The sequence below is a fragment of the Sarcophilus harrisii genome, chromosome 6 (genome assembly GCF_902635505.1).
Source record: "Sarcophilus harrisii chromosome 6, mSarHar1.11, whole genome shotgun sequence".
Taxonomy (NCBI): Eukaryota; Metazoa; Chordata; class Mammalia; order Dasyuromorphia; family Dasyuridae; genus Sarcophilus; species Sarcophilus harrisii.
Window position 1 is genome coordinate 156,025,022 of NC_045431.1, and position 24,134 is coordinate 156,049,155.

The 24,134-nt window shown below is 35.0% G+C and overlaps 1 protein-coding gene across 1 annotated transcript in view; it reads right to left on the reverse strand.

The window, feature by feature from the left end:
• The window catches only part of FRAS1 (Fraser extracellular matrix complex subunit 1), a 483,962-nt gene that overhangs the window by 182,201 nt on the left and 277,627 nt on the right, over nucleotides 1-24,134 (reverse strand). Inside the window, exons 20-26 of the mRNA XM_012552056.2 lie at nucleotides 19,391-19,543; nucleotides 19,065-19,211; nucleotides 12,429-12,575; nucleotides 9,710-9,850; nucleotides 6,621-6,761; nucleotides 4,389-4,529; nucleotides 2,390-2,660 (exon numbers count right to left, since the gene is read on the reverse strand). Of these exons, the coding sequence (XP_012407510.1) occupies nucleotides 2,390-2,660; nucleotides 4,389-4,529; nucleotides 6,621-6,761; nucleotides 9,710-9,850; nucleotides 12,429-12,575; nucleotides 19,065-19,211; nucleotides 19,391-19,543 (1,141 nt within the window). The remainder of the gene's footprint in view (nucleotides 1-2,389; nucleotides 2,661-4,388; nucleotides 4,530-6,620; nucleotides 6,762-9,709; nucleotides 9,851-12,428; nucleotides 12,576-19,064; nucleotides 19,212-19,390; nucleotides 19,544-24,134) is intronic.

A 24,134-nucleotide genomic window follows, 5' to 3' on the forward strand; every position in this document is an offset into this window, starting at 1 on the left:
GCATTATTCCCCTTTCCATCTGCTTTGGAATCAGTCAAATTGATCTTCTGTCTATGCTGAACACAGTGTACTTCATCCATGACCTATCTCTGAGTCTTTAATTTCTTTCCTCAACACTTGGAATATATTTTCTTTTTTCACCCCCTCCTCTTAGAATCCCTTACTTAAAGATACAGTTTAAGATAAAAATTTTAAAAACAAATGTTAAAAACTATTTTTAACATGCACTTGGGGAAAAATAAAATACCAAATAAATAAAGTTTTAAAAGATACAGTTCAAGAATCACTTTTTAAATGTAGGTTTTGTTCATCCTTATCCCTCAAATACTAATGTCTTCCTTTATTAAATATATTTTATTTCCTTGATATTTGGGGTATATATATATATGTATATATACATATATATATATATATATATATATAAATGTGCATACACATGTATATGTTGTCTCCAAGATAAAATGAATTGGTGAATCTGCAGATTCTGCAATTTCTCCTCATAATGTTGTTTGGCCTCCTTCAGGATTGAGGCACATTTATTACTCTTGCTATGATTACAGTTAACATTGAACTTATTTTGAGGTTACCAGTACTGTCAGAAATGAGCTAATATAAAAAGAAGGCTCCATATTTACCTACCTCACAATTTTGCCTGTCCCTTTTGTGGCAGAATGAGAATGACAAACATTCAATCTGAGAATAAGTAAATATATCCACATAAATATTCAACTAATTTCCTTTCTATGCCTTTAACTCTAGATGCCTATTTGCACCTAGAATAAACTTAAAATGGTTTGTCATGTGGAAGAAAAGCAGTGTGATGGATAATCCAAAATAAGGGCTTATCTAAATGATAAGATGTTCTTCCTTCCTTCTTTCCTCTCTCCCTTCCTTCTTTCCTCTCTCCCTTCCTTCTTTCCTCTCTCCCTTCCTTTTTTTCTTCCTTCCTCCATCCTTCCTGCATTTCCTTCCTTCTACCTTTCTTCTCCTCCTTCTTTTTTTCCTTCCTTCTATTCTTTCTTTCTCCCTTCTCTTAGTCTTCCTATTGAGAGAAATGATTATTTCTCTCTTTACTAGGGACCAAGGTTTTCCCCCATTTCTATTTTCCTATCCAAAAATCAACCAATGTGGGAAATTTTGAACAAAGACTTGCACAGGCTAAAAATCTAATCAAATTCAGTAAAAGAAATTCTAAGTTTAGATTAAGAGCACATTCCTGATTATTGTGTTTACTCAGAGAGGTCTGGGAAATGTGGATTCTCTTTTTTGTCAGACAGATGATATGGAAATTGCTAAGTTTCTTTTACCAAGATTTGGATAATCTAAGTCACATACCTCAAGACCTTCACTGGAATATAATCTAGCCCCTCCTCTTTTGTAATATGAGGGGTCTCTGGCATTTGAGAATGCTATTGACCTCTTTTTTATTAATATACATGCTAACTTTATTAATAAAATCATTACATTTCCCAAAAACTGTCTCCCAAACTTTAGATGTCACACTATATTATCCAGGTCAGAAGTACAAGGACTACAAGGACTACTCATCAGTCCAACCTCACTACTGCTCAACATGGAAGCTTTAACCTATTCAGTTTTCAGACTGGGTCTGTTCATTCTTCTTACTTACTAGACCCATTATTTCCAAAAGCCCACCTTTCTGATGCTGAATTTAGTGAGAACATCTGATTTGCTTTGTACCCTACAGCTCAGAAATTCCAAACTCAAGGGATTTGTGAGCTTCAGCCTACCTGGTAGCTAAAATTATAGGCATGTACTTATTTAATTTAACTATCAAAATATGCTTGATTTCACCTAATGCTGAATCACTCTGCATTCACAGGATATACACTGTCTGTGGTAGGAGGAGGAGGAGATTTTCGGGAGTGTGCTGAGTGGCAGCAGAAATATGGATCAGTTGAAAAATTAGCCTCAATTAATCCACAGACTCAATAATTAAGAGTTGACTGTACTTTCAGGTCTCATTTTTAATATTTCCAGAAATTAATAATTCCTATCAGAGCATGTTTCATGATAATATGATAAATAAAATATTCATTCTAATAGATGGAGACAGAACAGCTGGGGCAGCTGTGTCTATGATAGATTCAGTTTCTATTGGACTTCACAGCTATGTAATTGTGCTAGGAACTTTCCTGTCACATCAGAGAATTACCCATAATTATGTGATAAAGTGAAAATGTCTGTAACGGAAGCATATTTCCTGAGCAGTTACAAGGAGATGGCGGCAGTCGGATGAAACTGCCTTGTATTTAGGCAATATCTATCATCCCAAGAAACTGAGAGGCTGCTCTTTGAGAGGTGAGATTGAGAGGAAGGAAAGGAAGAGGAAGCAGGGGATAAAAATAACAATTCTATGCCGAATCACCTGGGCTTGTCTTTGCTGTGCACAAAGCGTACTCTCTTCTCTGTCAGGTCTTCCCAGTTAAAATGGTCAGTTGCCCCCAGAGGGACCTCTTTTCCATTCACAAGGAGCACCAACTGGCCGTTAGTAGGGATGCTGGCAACATGGAACAGGAGCTCTGTGCCTCTGTCTTCTACCGCATGAACATCCAGCAAGGAGAAATCCAGGGGCTTCACCGAGCCGATCCCCAGGGCAAGGGAAGCATTCATCTTAAGGAGGTGGGTATAGGTGCTGCCTAGAAAACAACACAAAACTAGCAAGGTCAGACACAGATGTTCCCCGATTCTTTGTCATATAATCCAAGCTTGGATGTTTATACAAAACTACTTTGGATGAAAATCCAGGTGAACATGATGGGAAGGGCTAGACCTGACATCAAGAAAGTGAGGAATTTGAATTCTGCCTCAGGTATTTGAGAACTCATTTACTCTCTCTGGATCCCAGTTTCCTTCTCTATTTATGATTTCTATGGTCAAGCCTTCAAATCTATGTCCCTTCTTCTACCTTTAAAATCTATGCCCCAAGCCACCTGTACATAAATCTCATTTTTTTTGGTAGTTGTTGCTTTTTTGGGGAGGGAGCTAATTAGGGTTAAGTGATTTGCCTAGAGTCACATAGCTAGTAAGTGTCAAGTACCTAAGACTGGGTGGCCAGGCATCTATCTCCTGTGCATACAGATTCTTAACCTAGGATCAATGAGCATTAAAAAAATTATAATTATGTTGCAATACAATAATTTTCTTTTAATAGTATGTTCTTTTTTTTGGTGCATTTAAAAACATTATGAGAAGTCCAGGGGTTTCACCAGACTTGCCAAAGGGGTCCATGACAAAATAGTATATGATTCTCTGCATTAAGAATAAAAAGTAAGAGAAATATCTGATTGCAATCAAAAACAGATTTTTCTAAAACGGTTTTTTTGATATAAGGATTTATGAGTAGAAATTTATTTATTCTTATAATAATAATAATAAATCTTATTTATTCACTTCTTGGATTTGACTTCTGACATTTGTTAAGATGCAAAATGAACCCAGGCTCAGAAAACCTAAAATATTGTTCATCACTAGGAAAGAAATATCCCTGTTAAAGATGCTGTAATACAGGGATGCAATATCCCTATCTCAAACTATAATACTTGGAATTAAATGGCTAGAGCTCCCTCCTACACCTAAATCACAAAGGACAGCTTTGGAATGCTGAATTTTAGTGTGAACTATTATATTGTAAATCTACTCTAGAGTACCAGGCACAGAGTAGGTACTTAAGGAATGATTATTAATTGATGGCAATGTAATTAACTTTCACAGGATGATTTCTCCACTACATGCCAAGAAGAGTAAGCTGAATTCTCAATTGCTATGGGATTTACACAAATAGGAGAGCATTTTACCCAAGAATGATAAAAATTAACGACAATAACAAAATAACTTCAGAGATTTGCTCACTTTAAAGTGCTTTGTATTCAAGTGTCAGTTTTAATTTAAATGAACTCTTTCTTGATAATGTATATCATTAATTTATGCATTTGGAGAGACTACCCTCTAGTTGCTTTGGAGCACTGATAATGGAAAGGAGGTTGACTTCTCAGTCTTTCAGAAATGTGCACATAATGGACATTCATTCATACCACATCTGCCTGCATTCTATTCTCCATATAGATACAATCATATCTCAAACGATGGTTCTATATGTTGACACTTTGGGGTGTTGTAAATGGGTTATTATTTTCTCCCATTAAAAAAAGTTTATGATATTCTGGCTCAGCTATCATGCTTTGCCAAATCCGCGAGAAGCCCTTTGTTCCCGAGCAACTCAAGATGTCCACACAAAAGTGGGAATACTGTAAGTGATAGCTCTTTAACAAATGGAGCCTTTCCTGCTGACTACACAGCCTGCCCATTGAGAAAGTGTAGGTGAATTCCCAAGACTGTCAGATGAGAATCCCTCGGCGGGCACTCACCGTGACACGTTCCATTCTGGAGGTGCCCAGAGAAGCCAGGAGCACAGCTGGAAACACAAAGCCCATTCTTGAGAGACATGCCATGATCACAGAGATGGCACTGTTCCTCGTGGCTGCACTCCAAACACCCAGGGGGACAGGCTGTCAGGAACAGGAAACAATGAAGGCAGCCCCGTTAGTCCTGTCAGAGGTTCCCCCAAATCTCCAGCCAACAGAAAAAAAAACTTCATAGCCAACATGAAATAACTTCTGATCACAGAAAAGTCAATCAAATCAGAAATCAAAAAAGATGGAATTTCATAGCCTATGATAGTATATATTCAGCATTCATACAGCAAGCATTTGCTGCAACTTACTAAACTTAATTGTGCTAGACACATGCAAGAAAGGGAAATATAACAGTCGGATAAGATATGAGTCTTGCCCTCATGCTGTGTGTCTAGCACACAGAAGAACAAAATAAACAATGCTGTACAGTAAATATAAATATTTTATAATATGTTGTATTATATGCTGTAATTATAAATAATATATTAAATTATCAATGTTTATATATATATATATGCATATTATATGTTTATATATTTAAACATATGTATGATTTATATTTAATATTCATTATTTATAGCCTATATTTGCAAATTTGTCTGTGTGCTAAATTTTTTATCAATGCTTGCCATGATTTTATGATCATTCATGGACATGTGCAGGGCAACAAAAAATTTGGGTCACTTGAAATACTTGTTCCTAACTGAAGATGAAGGATGCTGTACCTTGTTCTTTTAGTTTTTATACTGTAAACAAGAGTCCTTATTGGTATATTTAGTGTCAAGTTTTTCACATTTTTGTGCTTTTTGTTAATGACTGGATTGGAGGGATGACCCCCCAAGTATCTGAAGTCTAGTTTTTCTGAGTACAAAAAAATGGAGATGTCTTATAAAGAAAAAAAAGTATATTAAATAAGTTGTATTCAATCATGACGTAGTGTGCTGTTGGCCATGAGTTCAATGTTAATGAATAAATATGGTATATTCAGAAAAAGGAAGAGGTAATTTGCCAGTTTATATATGAGGTCATATACAATGATAATGCATGATTATGATATGATAAAGTTAATTAGAGACTCACAGGAATGTAACCCTGTATTTCCCCTAGAAGCAAATAATTCAGTATTCAGTATTTGCTAATTCAGTGTTCAGAGCAACTTCATACCCCCTAACTATTATAAGTGACAAGAATTTACTATATATGCACACATATAGAGAGAGATATAGATTTCTCTTTTTTATTATTATTAGATTATTATATTATTAGATATATTATATTATTGTTTATTATTATATTTTATTATTAATAATATAATATTATTATTTTTATCAATTATTAACAATTAATTATTAATAATGTCTAATATGCATTATATAATATAATATATTATTATATTATTTTATTATTATATTATTTTATTATATTATTAGATAAGAGAATTAGTGGACTGGGAAGTACAAAGGGGAAAGTTACTACAAACTTTGGGAAATCAGAAAAAGCTAATATAAGCTGCCCTTTGAGAAAATTCCCAAGGTTGTCAGAGATAGATGATGGAGATAATATTTGGGTTGAGCTTTGAAGAATAAGTAGGAAAAATATTCTGTCATATTTTTGTTCACTGGATCCTTTTATATCTTTTCCGGGATCTATTTATTGTAGTGAATGAACCATTTGGTTAAATAGAAACTTTTGGGGATGGGGGGGTAAGATTGTAAAGCAAAAATCACCTCTAATTTATAAATTCTGATTTTGATGCAGAGAGGCTTATCTAAATTTAGCTGCATAACAATCTCACATTTCTAATCACTATATTTAAACAGTCCAAAAGACCATAAGCTTTGGTGTCCTTGGCCCTTCTTCCTATCACTTTTCCATCTCAACATTGCCCTCTCAACAGAAAACTTAGTGCACTCTTTCTGTTCCATTAAATGTTAGTAATTCTTCCTAAAGAACTTTAAGGGCAGAAATGATTTATATAAAAGTTAATTATTGGCTTGGATTTTTATCAACACTCTAGTCTGGTAATTAACAAATTTACATAGGAAACTGTCAGTTACTTTAGATGATTCCCCAAGATTGCCCATCCCTGTATCACGAAAGCTAGTGGTTCCCTGGAAATCAGCACACCAAATACAGATATTCTCCCCCACCCTCAGAACTTTGGCTTCCTCAAACAAACCTTACCTATGCATCTCTGTGTCCTGGTGTCTACATAATGTCTCTTGCCACATTTCTGAGTACACTGGGCTTCAAGGAGGAGAAATGGTTCTTCACAGTGAGTACATTCATGGGGACCCAGACACTCAAGACAATGATCACCACAGCCTAAAAAACAAAGTTAAAAGAAACAATAATTGGAAGAGTTAAAATCTATTTTTTTAAAAATGGGTCATATTATTAATTCCCAAAAGAAAGAATCAAGGTACAGCGATTTCTATTGATCCACATCTCTATTTTTATATGTCTACAAAATCTCTGCAAGAATAACCTGGTTTGAGACAGTTAGAGAGGCTTTCATATGCAGAACACAATATTTAATATAAAAATGTTGATTGATTAGATTAAAATTATACCCTAAACATTCTCCTCCAACAAGGTATGCCCCATATGTGTATAAGATATGATATATAACAATTATATATAATTTAACATGTAATCATATGTATGAGTATATAAGTATATATAATAGAATATAAAATAAAAGAACTTTGATGGCTCTTATCATTATTATTTAATTATATAAAACAAATTATATATAGCATATTATTTAAAATATAAATTATATTATATATAAAATAATAAAAACTATTATTAAAATAGTACTATTAATTAAATATTATTATAAATGTACCCAAATGGAAAGATCTATATGTTCACCAAAAGTATGTCACTGACTTAGGGACCAGGACAGAAATAAAAAATAGGATGAATTTTTTAAAGGTGATGGAATGTTCCAAGTGTTCCTGTTCATGAATGAGAATGTGCTGAGTGTATTAAGCCCTGGAACAGAGCTTTTGTCAATCACATAATACATCCATAGTCTGTCTGTCTGTGTCTGTGTCTGTGTCTGTCTGTCTCTCTCTCTCTCTCTCTCTCTCTCTCTCTCTCTCCTCTCTCTCTCTCTCTCTCACACACACACACACACACACACACACACACACACACACGAGAACTTATGCCACAGAGAACACATCAAATGAAGTGTGTCTATTGTTCAGACTATGAAAGACAGTACAAAAATCTAGTCCACAGTTCATATAGCTTTTGTTATTCAATTGTTTCAGTCATATCCAACTCTTTATGACTTCATTTGTGGTTTTCTTGACCAAAAAAAACTGAAGTAGTTTGCCATTTCCTTCTCTAGCTCATTTTGCAGATGAGGAAACTGAGGCAAAAATGAGTCAGTGACTTTCAAATCTGACCCACATATAACAGATATTGATATTAGATATTAATTATTAGATTAATTAATTATATATCAATTGATATTAGATATAACAAATAGAGATTATAAGCCAAGCCCAAAATTGAAAAAAGGTGGAAAATACTCTTTAATGCTTCTTGAAACACAAGCTCATTTTTTTTTAAACATCAGTATTCTTCCAGTGAAGGTTTAGGGATGATCATCATGAAAGACAGTCTCTTAGAAATTAAAATATTGGGGTTTACTCAAAAAGGAAGCAGAAGTAGTCATGAGTAAGCTTTGACTCATTATTAATTGAGAACTACTCTAGGAGATCTGTAGATGGCAGGAAGCAGAGATGGCTAGAACTCATGTATCTGTTCATATAGCTAGAGTGAGAGATAACTTTGGACTGTCTAGGCACTACACCGATATACATGCCATGTTAGGAAATCAGGAGATCAGAGAAGCACTCATCCCTTCCCCCAAAGCTTAGAGAGACCCCCAGTAGAAAATTTATGAGGGGATATGGAAAAGGAGATACAAAGGCTGCATGATACACTGTTAGAAGTACTTCTATCAGTCTACATTTTTGAAGTACCTACTACATACTTTGTGCTCATATTTGAGGAATATATAAGACAGATATGTTGCCTAACCTCAAAGAGTTTGATATGTAATTTTTAAATAGACTACTAGAAAACTGACCCTAGAAGATTAGAGCCGATGATCATATCAAGTCTTAATTAAAATTATGATAGATACACATCTGACTTACCTATGTCATCATTTCATTGACACATAAATTTTCACTAACTCTTCCTATAAACAGTTATACTCTTAGGGAACCTGGTCTCAAGGTATTCTTTTATACCCCTTACTGCAAGTGGCATTTTCTGAGCAATGCAATATATATGAAAGTCACCAGCTATTAGTGGACATTGAGTATGCTTAATCTAAGTGATCTTTACTTAAGAAAAAAGGGAGAAAAAATAAAATAAAAAATAAGCAAAACAACAACAACAACAACAACAAAAAGAACAAAAGGAGAGAAGAAAAAATTAGAAGTGGCTGGAGGGCAAAAGATGGGTGTGAAGACAAGCAGAAGGACCTGCCCTGCCACAAGCTCTTGAATATTTAATAATACAGCAGAACCGTATTTGAACAGTGAAAGCAACATGATAAAGAAAAACAATTTCAAAAGACTTTAGAATTCTGATCAATGAAATGATAAACCACTGTTCCAGAAGACTGAAGGTGACTCACATTACCTGTCTCCTGCCAGAGAGGTGATAGGCTTAAATGTACCATGAATGATAATTGTAGAAATAAATATAGAAGAATTGCACATGTTTAACATATATTGGATTACTTGCCATCTAGGAGAAGGTGTGGGAGGAAGGGGAGGAAATTTGGAACACAAGGTTTTACAAGGTTCAATGTTGAAAATTTATCCATGTATATATTTTGAAAATAAAAAGCTTTAATAAAAGAAAATAAAATTTAATGTACCATGAAAAAATGGGAATTTTATTCCCTGGACTATGTGCATCCTTATCATCAGTATTTTCTTTTTTCTTTCTTTTTTTTTTAAATTGTTCAATATGTGGAGGGAGTAATGAAATAGAAAATTAATAAATTCTCATTTTTAAAAATCTGTTTCTCAGTCAATAAACATTTATTAAGGACTAACTATGTGCCAAACATTGAGATAAGTGCTAGCCTCAAAAGAAAGGGAAAAGACAGTTTCTACCCTCAATCACACTCAAATTTATAAAGATTTTGCCCTTTTGACAGTATCTGAGGTCTGTGGGAGGACAATCATAGTGGTTAAAATGTAGAAGCCAGGGTTAGGTAAATAGAGACTTACTCTTGCAATGGTCTGCATCCCTGTAAAAGGAAAGTGAACACTGCTCCACACAGATGCTATTCTGAAGTACATAGCCATCCATGCACTGCAGGCAGTCTGTGCTCAGTGGACCCTGGCACGAATTACAGCTCCAGTCACATTCTGGGGGAAAAAAAAAAAGACAAATCCAAGCATGATTAGCTGCAATTCCTGTACACGTGGAGCCAGAGTGTTTAAGACTTAATAAATGTTTATTGACTGAGAAACTTGATTTTTCAGTGTTTCAGGTTCCAGTGCACTTATCCTTATATTATAAGCTCTAAAACAAGCATACAATTAATTATAGTCCCTATTCTCACACAAACGTTTTGTTGTTCTTACTTTCCAAGAAATTTACCTGGGATGTCAACAGCAACCAAAAATATGGTTTCTGTCGTTTTGAGAATCTTTAGCACTTAATAAAGATTGGATATTGGCTACTTTTGGGAAGAGAAGAGATCATGTAGAATTTATCTCCACATAAAGACAAGTATTCACAAGATGTAACAAATCCATCACTTTAAGCAGCAAAATTAACTATTCCAAATTGACTCCATGAGTGTCCACTATATGCATAGCACTGAGCTAGGCACTAGGGAAATGCAAACAAACAAACAAAAAACCCATCGGATTTGAGAGGATTTCAGCATGAATCCAATCTCATTTCTTTGTCTGTAAAATGAAAAAATTATATTAGATGTGTTCTGTCCTAGTGCCTCTTCTCTTATACTCTCTTGGTAATTTTATCAATGGGTTTACTTATCATTTCTACACAAATGCTTCAAATTTATATGTTAATCCCCAGCCTTTTTCCTGAGCTTCAGTCTCACACAAACAATTGCCTTTTGGCATGGAGACAATGCTTGTCCAAAACAGAATTCATCTCCCTCCACTGTGAACTTTTTTCTGATCCAAACTTCCCCATTTTCCCCACATTTCTTAGTCTCCCAGGTCCATGACCTTGCCATTATATCTGGTTCCTAATCATCTGAACTCAGACCTCTATCTCTCAAAGACCTTGTTTTTTATTTTTCTTCAGTGGTTCAGTTGTGTCTGAGTCTTTGTGACCTCATGAATCATAATGTCTATGGAGTTTTCTTAGCAAAAATACTAGAGTGGTTTGCCATTTGTTTCTCCAGCATTTTAATTACTTTGAATTTATTCTGTATATACTTTTGCACACACTTCTCTTCTAAACTCTCATATAAATTCCTTTAGAAATTACTTATTTCAGAGCCCAGCAAAATGTTTGGCACATAGAAGCTATTTAATAAATGTTTGCTGATTGATCACTCAAACTCCAAATCCCAGGATCACATAATATGTGGCCTCTTTTTATCTTTTACAGTGGGTGATGAGAAGGTAAAAAACATTCATAAAACAGCTAATAAATAATTACAGGTAATGGAAAAGAAAGTACTTATCCTCAGCTTTGTCCAGCCCTTATTCCAAATAGAGCAAATCAACCATTATCTACCTTTCCTTTTGTCCAGAATCCAATATTTCTAAGTCTCCAAGAAGCCAGTAACCATGCAAGACTGTACTTGTGCTCCAAAAAAGATTTAGAATGTTAATCTCATTCATTTATTTGGTTAATCTAGACCTAAGGGCCATAGCAGAGGTAGGAAAGCACAGGATTTAATCAGTAAACCAAATCCTTTAACAAATTTTCCAGGTCAGTTACAAAATTATTTACAAGGGAAAAGCTTTGCATTCATCTTGGCTGTTCAGCCAGCAGTGGGGAGGAAGGAAATGGAAAAGCTGCTCTTGATTGAAGGACAACAGACCTCCTAAGTTGATAATGAAAGTATCCAAGAGGTAGAATTATCACACATTTGTGAATTTTTAAAGTATCCCACATTTTCCCACCTGCTTAATACCAAAAGCTCCAGCTCTTCTCCTAAAATAGAGGGTGAGGGGGAAGACAGAAAAGAAGGAATAAAGGAACCTTTCAGAAGCAAGCTCAGAAGAGTAAAATACTGATAGAATACACATAGCTACTCATTCCTTATTCCCTTCATTCTTTCTAAAAGGCACAAATTATAGAATTTGTGGAGATAACTGGGGCAAATGGATAAAAACAGAAAACATTTTTTTGATGGCACAAGATCTCTCAGTATTGCCTATGTTTTTCAAAAACATAAAGGCACAAGAAACTAAGCCCATTATGATGAGCTCAGCCTTGGAGGGGAAGTAGTAAGCACCTATTTACATCACTTGCATATAGACACATACTTCAAAAAGACCTTTGTTAGTAATGATGAAGGTTGCTTCTTTTCACTTCTTAGCAGAATAAGGTATATGTTTACACATAACAAAGGTATGAATTTATTTTGCTTGGATGTACTTATTACAAGGCTGGGATTTTTTTTTATGAGAGAAGAGAGTGGAAAGGGAAGAAAGATAATAATAGAGATTCAAAATGAAGAAAAAAGTAAAAATAATATCAATGAAACATTAAAAAATACAAAGGAGAGTGCAAAAGAAAGATCAAAAGGGGACAAAGATAAATAGGACTGTTTGACACCATTATGTTAAATATACATTTTTTTCAATCTCTATGTAACAGAGGTTTACCATTTCAAGTAGAGTCTGCTTTTTCTGCTCTTCTCTGTATATGAAAATGATCATGTTTATTCACATTTGTCAAGTTAACAATTTTAAAAAGAAAATTTGGGGAGAAAAAAAAACCTTTGGTTACCTTTGCATGTCTTGGTAGACAGGTCGAGGTAGTATTGCTGTGCACAGCTCTCATACTGACATTCTCCAAAGAGAAGGACCTTACTTGAGTCCCTGCAAGAGGTACATCTTGATGGGGAATCACAACTCCAGCACTGGGTATTGCATGCTGAGCAGACAGAGAGGAAGACCAAATGATTACAACACAAAGTATCAAACACTAGTCTACTTGTACAATAGGGTAAGGTGCTATCCCTAAAGATATGAAAAAAAACCATGCTGAAATTTTTAATCATTATTTTCATTCATAATATTCCCTTAGGAGAGACAAAGAAGAGACATCCCAGAAAAAGCACTGGGATTGGAATCACAAACATTTTCATAAGGGTCAGGTGCATCAACTATAGACCCTGGGTTTTCCATAAGTTTCATTTCCCTCACCTGTCAAATGGGCTTCAATAATACAAGATGATAGTATCTCTTGGATAAAAACTACATGGGAATATATGAGCAACTCTCAAGAGAGAAATTTGGAAGACATAAAAGAAAACAACTACAAAAAAAGAAGAAAAAATGGGCAATGTCTGGATAAACCAATGAGGATATACCAAAAACTCAATAATCACTTAATTTAATATAAATACATAGGTTCTCAACAATGAGATGATTTATAGGCTCTCAACACTGAGATGATTCAGGGCATTTCCAATGGTCTTGTGATGAAGAAAGCCGTCTACACCAGAGAAAGGACAGTGGGAACTGAATGTGGACCACGACATAGTATTTTCACTCTCTTTGTTGTTATTTGCTTGCATTTTGTTTTCATATTTTTCCTTTTTAATCTGATTTTTCTTGTGCAGCATGATTTTTGTAGAAATATTTATAGAATTGCACATGTTTAACATATACTAGAACACCTGTCATCTAGGGAAGAGGGTGGGGGGAAAGGATGGAAAAAATTAGAACACAAGGTTTTGTAAGGCTAAATATTGAAAATCATCCATGTAAATATTTTGAAAATAAAAAGCTTCAATTAAAAAATAAAAAAGGAAAAAATATACATGGTACTAAAGCTGAAAGAAAGATCAGGTAAAGAAAGATCAATTTAAAAGTGTGACATATTATAAAGGTAATGTCCAGGATGCTAAAGTTAAAAAAAAAAAATGAAGCTGACTACAAAAGCTAAGGATGACAACAACAAAAAGTTTAGTTTAATTTGGTTTTTAACTGTATTGAGGAAAAGAAAAGGTTCAAAAACTAGGCAGGAACCATTAATGCTCAAGGATAACTGAACAACACAGATAGGATAAAACAATTAAATTCTATTTTGTTTCTGTTTTGCCTGCTAACAAGAATGACCTTCCCACTCAAAATAACAAAACTAAAATGGCCAATAAGGAATTGATAGCCAAGATAAGTAAAGAGATAGTATGAGAGTATCTAATTGTCTTTGATGAATTCAAGAACTTTGACCCAAATAAACAGGATTTTTGGAATACCAAAATGGTAGGTGTGATTATGAGTCACTATTGGTAATAACTGGCAAAACATGGAAAACAGAAGAGGTACGGTAGGCCTGTAAAAGAGCAAACACTGTCTCAATGTTCAAAAAAAAAAAGGTTAGAGATCATTGGTGAGCATCTAGAGGAAAAAAAGAAATGATTACAAGGATCCAGCTTGGCTTCCTCCAAACCAGATTATATCAGGCTAATGTTACTTCCTTTTTTAATAGGATTACTAGGTTTTAGAGAATTCTGAAATTATAGGAAAGCATTTGATAAAGTATCAAATATTTTTGTGGAAAAGAGGGAGGAGGGGGGGAAGAGAAAGAGAGAGAAAAATGGAGAAAAAGACAAACTATGTAATAAAAAATTCAGAATTGACTGAATAATTGGATTTATGGAATAGTCATCAATGGCTGGATGACAACAAGAGATCTCCTTAGTGGAACATCCCAAGTAACTCTCCTTGGTCCTTAAACTATTATATTTATTAATGACATGGAGAAATTAATCAATAGTATACTCATCAAATGTACAGATGGCAAAAAGCTTAGAAGTAATAGTAACATTAGATTGCCAGAATCAAGATCCAAAAGAATTTTGCTGGGGTTAGAGCACTTGGCTCAATAATTAAATGAAATTCAATAGGGATGAATGTACTACCTTATACTTGAGGTCAAAAAGAATCAACTTTTAATGTAAAAGATGAAGTTGACTGAAAGCACAATGTGCACAATCTGTATAATATGACAGCCAAAAAGACACAAAACCAAAAACCTAATGAGACTTTGAGCTATATTAAAAGAGAAATAAGGAAGTGACAGTCCCACTTTATCAGTCTAATGCTGGAATTTTGTGTATAGGACTTAACACCACAATTAATAAGTTGGGGTATACTGGAAGGAAAAATTTCATGGTTTGGATCCTTGAGTTTATGCTATAAGAACAGCTATTGAAAGAATGGGGACGGTTAGAAATGGAGAATAGAAGATTTAAGGGCGGGAAAGAGTAAGAAGGGGAGGGACCAAAAAAATTTTATTCAAGACTTTGAAAAGCTATTAGATAACTTGAGGGTTGGAAACTGTTATGTTTGGTGCCGGGGGGGGGGGGGGGGGGAAGAAACAGAAGCTATGAGTAACAGATGAAAAGAAATAAATTTAGACTTGATGTCAGGAGAAACTTTCCACCAATAAGAGCTGTTAAGAACTATACACAAAACTCCAAAGTTAGACTATCACTTTCTTATTCCTGAAAACTTTGCCTTTCTTAATGTAGTTCAAAGTCTCATTAGGTTTTGGGTTTGGGGTCTTTTTGGCTGTCATATTATATACAGATCATGCACATTGAGCTTTCAGTCCTCTTCATCTTGTACATTGAAAGTTGATTCTTTGACCTCAAGTATAAGGCAGTACACATTCAGAGGTGGTCACTTCTCCTTCATGAGCTCTTCAAATGGAAACTGGATATTCACCTGATGCATATATTCATACATGTATGGATTCTTTGGGGTATTGAAATAGATTTTTCCTAAAACATATTACAATAGAAGAATTCTGAAGAACAACTGGAATAAAATATGAAATAATGGAAATACAGTTAGGGTACTGAATAGTGAGAATAATGAACCACATAAAGTAGGCACATCATTTGAATTTGCGCTGCATGTTTCCTTTCTGCTAACCAGTTACCATATTTTACATAATCATGTTTTGAGTAATGCAAATTTTAATGATGCAACAGTTACTCCAGGGGGATCCATTACTCAAACTAATTGGGACTAACTGTATATGAAAAAAATAAAAAGATGGTCCGGTCATAAGGTGAGAGTGAGTGCCAACTAGTGGACAGCCTGAATTTCCCACTGTTATCCTATTAATAGCAAGAGAAATCATGCAAGGCCTCTAGTGTTTTGGATGAATATCACTGTAGTGAAATTAAAAAACAGTATATGGGAAAGTGTAACCCAGGATAAATAGACATGGATGAGTTAATGCCAACATTATTATTCAGTCATGTCTGAATCCTTGTGATCTCATTTGGGATTTTTTTGGCAGAAATACTAGAATAGTTTGCCATTTGCTTCTCCAGCTTATTTTACAGATAAGGAGACTGAGAAAGGCAAGATTAAATGACTTGCACAGAGTCACACAGCTAGGAAGTATTTGAGGCTGGATTTGAACACAGGTAGATAAGTTTTTTAGATGCTCTCATGTTGTCTCCTTACTTATTTTGGCTATCAATTCCTTATTGGCCATTTTAGTTTTGTTATTTTGAGTGTGAAGGTCATTCTTGTTGGCAGGCATATATATTTCCAGATCTGGCACTTTACTGGGCCACCTAATGCCAGTATTACTGAAGGGAAATCAAATGACATGAAGTTTGAATACTGGAGTATATTTGGAGATGGACAATGATAAATTAGTGTCTAGATGAATTTAGACAGGAGACTAAGGGCTCTGGGAATAATATTAGAGAAGGAATGGCTGAAGTAAAAGTAAGGGGAAAAGGGATATGTCTTCAAATGCTTAGAAGGATTTCACAAAAGATTAGACTCATTCTGTGGTGCTCTTTATGATAAATTGTAGAAAAGATAAATTGAAGAAGGGGAGGAATACTTCATGAGGATTATAATCTCAATTACTAGAGATCACAAGATCATAAATCTAGAGAAAGAATGGATTTAAGGGTCATTGAGTCCAACTCCCACATTTTATAGACAAATGAGGTCTCGAGAACAAAATATCCAAAGTCACACAGCAACCTGAATATGAACTGAACCTGGATCCTCAAAGTAGAAAACTAGAGTTTTTCCCAATGAATCTTTATGCCTTTTGTTGAAAGGCTAGATAACGGTCTGTCAGGAATGCTTTAGCAAGGATCTCTTACCAGATAGAAACTTGGGCCGGATGCCTTCTGGGGCCCAGAGCTCTGAAACACATTCTTAGATTCACTTGTTTCTTAGTTCTCATCACAACCATAATCAATAATTTTAAAAAGCATTACATTAGTGTTGAATTCCTAAAGAGTTCCATACTGTGGAATATTACTGTTCTGTAAGAAATGACCAACAGGATGATTTCAGAAAGGCCTGGAGAGACTTACACGAACTGATGCTGAGTGAAATGAGCAGGACCAGGAGATCATTACATACTTCAACAACAATACTAGATGATGACCAGTTCTGATGGATCAGGCCATCCTCAGCAACGAGATCAACCAAATCATTTCTAATGGAGCAGTAATGAACTGAACTAGCTATACCCAGAAAAAGAACTCTGGGAGATGACTAAAAACCATTACATTGAATTCCCAATCCCTATATTTATGCACACCTGCATTTTTGATTTCCTTCACAAGCTAATTGTACAATAATTCAGAGTCTGATTCTTTTTGTACAGCAAAATAATGTTTTGGTCATGTATACTTATTATGTATCTAAGTTATATTTTAATATATTTAACATCTACTGGTCATCCTGCCATTTAGGGGAGGGAGTGGGGGGGGGTAAGAGGTGAAAAATTGGAACAAGAGGTTTGGCAATTGTTAATGCTGTAAAGTTACCCATGTATATATCCTGTAAATAAAAGGCTATTAAATAAAAAAATAATAATAATAATAAAAGAGTTCCATACTGACAGAGTAAAGCAGTAGACTACTCTTAAAAAAATCACCATCAAAAGAATGTCTCAAAGGGAGACAGACTCTCAGTTCTCATGTCCTTCAATAGAGGGGATAGAAGTACCCCTCAGAGATATCAGGGATGAGTGATATCCCTCTACGTGATAATGAATCCATTAAATTGGCTCAGACTGCAATCGTCTCTACATGTCAGAATCACAAAATGGAATTATAGATTATCAGTATAGCATGCACACAGACACACACACACTCCAATTTCCCAATCCACAGCCATACTTTCCCATTCCCTAAGAAAATGACACTTAATTTTTAGGAAAGGACCCAAGATGGAAGATTATCCCATATAAAATGCATAGCCCTAACTTATGTGATAGTACTTGAAACATACTTGACTTGTGCAGGGGTCACATTGAACATAAAAAGAAGCTTCCCAGAGGAAAATGACTTTAATATAGTTCATTTTTATCATCCACTCTACAGCAGGGGCTCTATCTTTTTCCTTTCCATTTTTTGTTCCCACAATACCACTACTGGGAAGACATACATCCCCATTACTATTTCTCTGCTAAGGCATCTTTGTTTATGTGTTGAACATTCATGTACATTCATCTTTGTTTTTACAGAATTTAAGAGTTCCCCAGACTACTAGAGATAATCAAACAATATGTGTTCCCAACCAGATCCTAGGAAATGGCCCAAATAATAGCACTTTAGCTCAGAGGTCAAAGATGAACAAAAACAGTCTTCAACTTCTCTAATTTCCCAGTCATGCTTATTGTAATTATTTAATAAAGAAAAAATGGAATAGCTTTAAAAAAAACAAACAGCACCTTATTTGAAATAATATAACGAAAAAACAACTTATTAGCAGTGATTTGCTTGTCTTCTATCTTTACTCTGGTGCAAAACTATTCACACATATTAAGGAGAACTAGATTACCTTTTCAAGTTATTGCTTTGATCTTTTAAAAAAATTATATTTCATTTATAATTTATTTAAAAATTATAATTTATAAATATGTGATATTTCACAACATATGTGTATGCAAATAAAATGTAAATTTACATTGGTTCTTCATAAAATTAACCCTGCTATGGTCTCCTCATCTTGTGTCCTTTCCTATTTTCTGGTGGCCCTTCCAATCTGGAGAGCCATCAAGTACAAGTGCAATAACATAATAAGTACGTAACAGTTGTTGGGGAATTGGTTTGAAGGGGCTCACACACCAGGATGCATCCTTTTGTCCATAGAAATTCTAAAAATAAATCTCCCTAGTCATGGAGGAGATGCAATCAGCAGTGGTAAATGGAATATCCACCATTAACAAGATCAAAGATTCCTGACATAATAGAGCAAGTATAAAGCTAAGGGGGGAGTGGGGCACTGGAGAGTTGACAATATCAAAGGAAGGTTGTTGATTAAAGAGAAATAAATTCAAGTTCTAGAGCCATCCTCCACCACCATACAATGTACTAGATAAGAAGGAAAGCAGAGAGCAGATTAGTGTAGAACATACGTTGGCAGGTATTGTTTTCATCCAGATAGTGCCCTGGGAAACAGGTGCTGGTACACAAGCCATTGTGAGACAGGACAAGGTCAGCTTCACACGATGAGCAGGAGGAGGGGCCGTAGCTATGGCAAGTTTTACAGGATGAATGACACCCTTGGGGGAAAAAAAAGAAATATTTGAGATCAAACTTTCCAAAGATCAAGCCCAGGTGACCCCAAAAACATAACGCTTCCTTTCTCCATTGTTGGATACAGAGAGGGGCTCAAATTTCCAGAAGATACCTCTGGCACCTTTGCAGGTGTCTCCAGCTTTGGGGTCCAGTGGCTACTTACGTTTACAAGCTCCATTCTCTGGATAGTATCCAGTGGGACAACTAGAAACACAGTGGTCCCCTAGCAGCAAGTATCGGGCATTCTGACACCTGAGGCAGATGCTGCCAGTGTTGTGGAGGTCGGCTACACATTGTTGACATAGAGGATGGCAGTCTGGGAAGCAAAAATAATAATAATAATATTTAATTAATATAAGAATATTAATAATATGATTATAATATACAATGTATTATATATAAATATATAGTGTAATATAATAAAAACAAAGAATATAAAATTATATACAATGTATGAATATATTATATATGCATAATATAACAATTGATAATGATGTAATATAATAATATAAAAATTAAACAATGATGATGATGATGATGATTATATGTAATCACGTTACACAGAAGTCTCAGATGGTCCTGTGGACACAGTTTGGATCACGGCAGCCTGGTATAATAGAAAGGGTATATATATAGGATTTGGAACACTTGATTCAGAAAACCTCACTTACTGCTTATGTGAACTCAAGCAGGTCAGTTTACCTCTGCTTACCTGTAAAATGATAGACAAGATGAAAGGGTAGAGAACTATGCATTTTTATTAAGTATCTACCATGGGCCAGGCACTGTGCTAAGCAATATAACAAATACTACTGTTAATAGCAGAACCTCACAGATCCAGAGAGTGCCCACCATCACTCAGGAGAATGATTCTGAGCTCTCCTTCGTAAAGATTCTAAAATTCTATCCTTCCTGAAGGATCGGGAAGCCTATGATCTAAAGTCTTTGGACTTATATGTTTGGTTAACTTCAGTAAATAGAAAATTAATTAATTTATTAATTAAGTAGAAAAAAGGGGAGAAAACATCTTCTTTGCAGATGCAGAGCCCTAGGGATATGGAAAACTTCATACATCATCATATTTCAGCAAGTTTTGCTGAGTTGATCTTTTAAATTTTTCTTTTTTTGTTGTTTGTTACAAGGGATGGGTAAAGAATGGGGAGTATATTTGGAAATGAAAGTGATGAAAAACTAAGAGATATAAATAAACATTTTTTTCTTAAACAGAAGCAAAGTCCCATGACACTAAATACCATTTTAAAAAGCATTAGTGTAGGAAAGCTTTTTCCATGTTCTAGTAGGCAGGGTCCCCTATCCCATCACAATAATAATGTCCTATTGATCTGATTATAATTAATTCTATGGACAAAGACCTCTGTACGAGCAAGAGCCATTCTATTCCTTGCCCACACAACAGTCATTTTCTATAATGGAAAAAATAATTATTGTAGTTTGTTTTTATTGTAGCTGAGGGCTCTCTATACTTCTAGTTTGTCTTAAAGTTGTGATTATCTGCAACTCATCTCAGACTTTCATATGACAAACACCTCAGCTTGGGAACAGAAACCACTTAAACTCAGAAAACATTAATCCATACAAGACCAGTGAGGTCCAAGTGCTAGGAGAAAGGAGGATTCTCAGTATTTCTTTTTTTCTTCTTTCTTTTGTGGATTCAAAGCACTGATGTACAATTCAATTAATAGAACCTCATCTTTAATTCTATCATCAACTCTAGTTCTCAAAGACTGAGAATATAATTTCTAACAATACTCTCATTGTTTTAAAATTCCATTGCAACAAGATATTTCATAAGATTTCATATTAGGTAACTATAATGGGATATTTCTTAGCCAAACATATATCCTGCTTTCCTCATTCCTGAGCCACAAAAAACATTATCTCAAAAACTGATCCCCTTTTCTTCCAAAAGATTCAAAATTCCTTTTCCCACAGGAGAGAAGTTTCCAGATTTTCCTGCCAATCCAGAAGGAGATTTATGAGTGTCCATCTCAGAAGCATTAAGACATAATTCATAAACTTGTTTTTCAACATTAAAAAACCAATGACTCCTGGCCTTCCTCTGAACTTGGAGAGTTTAAGAAGATTTTACAAGCAGTCTTTTGTCAGCCTCTAGGAACAATGAAGGATATCCTGTGAATCAAATTAATCCTCATTATAGTAATTCAGCAAATTATAAGGGGAAATAATAATGAGGCTACCTTCCATCTGGCAGATTGTCAATTAAAAAAAAAAAGTCAAAACAAAACAAAAGATCTTGCTTTTCTCTGCCTATTTTCTTTTTATGGAAGCGCAGAAGTGCACTTGTCAGAAGTGCAAATGCAAGGTGCCCATATGCAAACCAATTACACTATTTATATAACAGTTCATGAAAGTAAGGAGGCCAGTGTTTCATGCCTTTAAATTGTGAATGAATATAGAGTCCTGAAAAGACTTCTGTTTTGAGGATTTAGGAATAATTATTCTGAAAATACTCTATCTCCTGTTCCCTAAGGACATGCCCTTCTAGTTAAGAAGTAGCTTAGAAGGTATTAGGACCCATCAGTACCTAATTGGTGCTTTTTCCATAATATAATCAGGAGAATTAAATACATTCTCTAAAATGAATAAAAAAGGTGGGGAGGTCTTTCTAGAAAGAAAATGGACAATTAGGAAATATCCTGAGTTGTTCAGTCTGGGTACAGCTATTATCCTCTATTTATAGAGGCAATGTTTCACATTAATAAAAATACCATAGAGATATCATGTAATTTTAAATTATAGATAGATAATGGCAGAGAGCTGCCTCATCTACCAGTGAGATCAGAATTAAGTAGACCAAAATCTTAAGACCCATCTCCTATAATTCTGTGATTTTCTATGTGTGCCCTCAAGGAAAGCATGACACACAGATGATAATAAGTAGGGGGACTTATTGAAGAGATGATCAATTGATCAATACAGAGTCCCACAAAAATCCCAAACCATCCCATAGAAGCTGCTTCAGGAAAACATTTAGTCCCCTTATGTACAGAATATTCCAAATACCTTATTCCGCACATCACATTCTTATCCAACCACTGTTTACCCATTCTTTGAAATTAGAAAATATATCATTTTCTACTCTGATTTCCTGAGCATATTCAAAGAGAAAGGAAAAATATCATGGTTCATTTACCCAACCCATTCATTCAAACCTAAGCTTCCCAATGTCATAGTATATAATAAGTTTTCAAATTAAAAAAAGGCTACTGAGATGTAAAACAAAACATGCTCTAATGTTCCCAGCTTCCATTGATGGAGAGGTTTCCAATTAGTACAACTCTTATTTTTAGTGATTACAGTTTTTTGTTGAGTAGAGTTTAAGTGGGGAGGAATGAAAAAGAAAAGGAATGAGCAAAATCAAAAGTGGACAGGGTTAGCAGGAGGGTCTATCCACCAGAGAAAACGAGATGAAAGATAGAGAAGTATATTATGAAAGATCTGGACAATCTCTCCTGAAGGATTCAGTTTGGGGTCTGGTTTGGGCTATGAGAAGCTTGGTAATTCTTTGTTGATTCAGGTAGGTTTAGGTAGAATTTTTGGTCCTCAGCTTCTAAAGGAGCTGGACTAAATGCATTGGGTAGGGAAAAAACAGCAATGAGAAAACTCCTTTCTTCTATCTTTATCCTATAGCACCTAAGTTAGGTTTTGCCTCACTTAAAAAAAAGTAAATGCCTAAAACTAGAACAATATCTTTTTTCATAGAGATGGACCCCAAAATCAAACTTTCTTTGAAAATCTCATTCTTCTTGTTATATCTTAACTTGAGTAACAATGTGAAACATAGTCAAAATTAAGATAAAAGTTGTTTGGGCTTTGTTCTTGGGTCCCTTACATCTTACGATAACCTGCTTCCAGGGCTGTGACTCCAGGTTGACATTTTTCAGAGTCTTATTGCTATGTAACCTTTACTGGGGTCTTCCATCATTGATGTCCCCACAATGTTGCACCCAAAGCAAATTAAATTGAACATTGAGGGAGGTATAGTAAGCAAGAGGATAGCCTATCCCTGTTAAACGAATCTCAATTTCTGTGTTTGGAGGGAGGGAGGGAAAAAGGGAAGGACTGGGAGAAGGAGAGATGGGGGGGGGGAAGAGAAAGAGAGAGAAAGAGAGAGAGAGAAAGAGAGAGAGAGAGAGAGAGAGAGAGAGAGAGAGAGAGAGTGAGAGTCTGTGTGTGTTACTAATGGGTAGATAAATCAACTGAGTATATACACCATAAATACACTATCCCCAAAGTCTTAGAGCAGTTTTAAAATTTAATTGTTTGAAACAGCTTAAAACTTCCCTAAGACTCTGTATACATCATATATGGTGTTAATTCATACAAAGTAATCAAATACAAGGTAGTTTGAGGTGGAAGACACTAGCAATTGGAGCAGACCAGGAAAGGTCAAATGCAGATGCTGCATTTGCAGGAAGACAGAGATTCTCTGAGACAGAGGTAAGGAAAGAGTGCATCTCAAACATGAGAGAGAGCTGGGGCAAAGACCAGAGGTGGAACATTATAAATTAAGCACAGGGAGAAGGCTATTTTGGCTGGAGCACAGTGTGGGAGGGAGACTAATGTCCAATAAGACCAGAAATATAGACTGGGGCCAGGCTATGTAGAGGAGTTAATAGATAGATATTCTAGAATATCCTAGAATAAATATCTTAGAGAGATACTAGATTTTTGTAAGGGAAGTGCCATGGGAAGAGCTTTGCTTAAGAAAACTTACTCTGGTAGCAGTACGTAGGATGAATTAAAGTGGAAAGAAATGGAGAGACTTATTAGGATTGTAATGTTTCAGGTGAGGTGATGAAGGGTTTGGTGAGTAGAGAGAAGGGCATTGGATGAGATAAGTGTGAATGTAGAAATGGCAATAT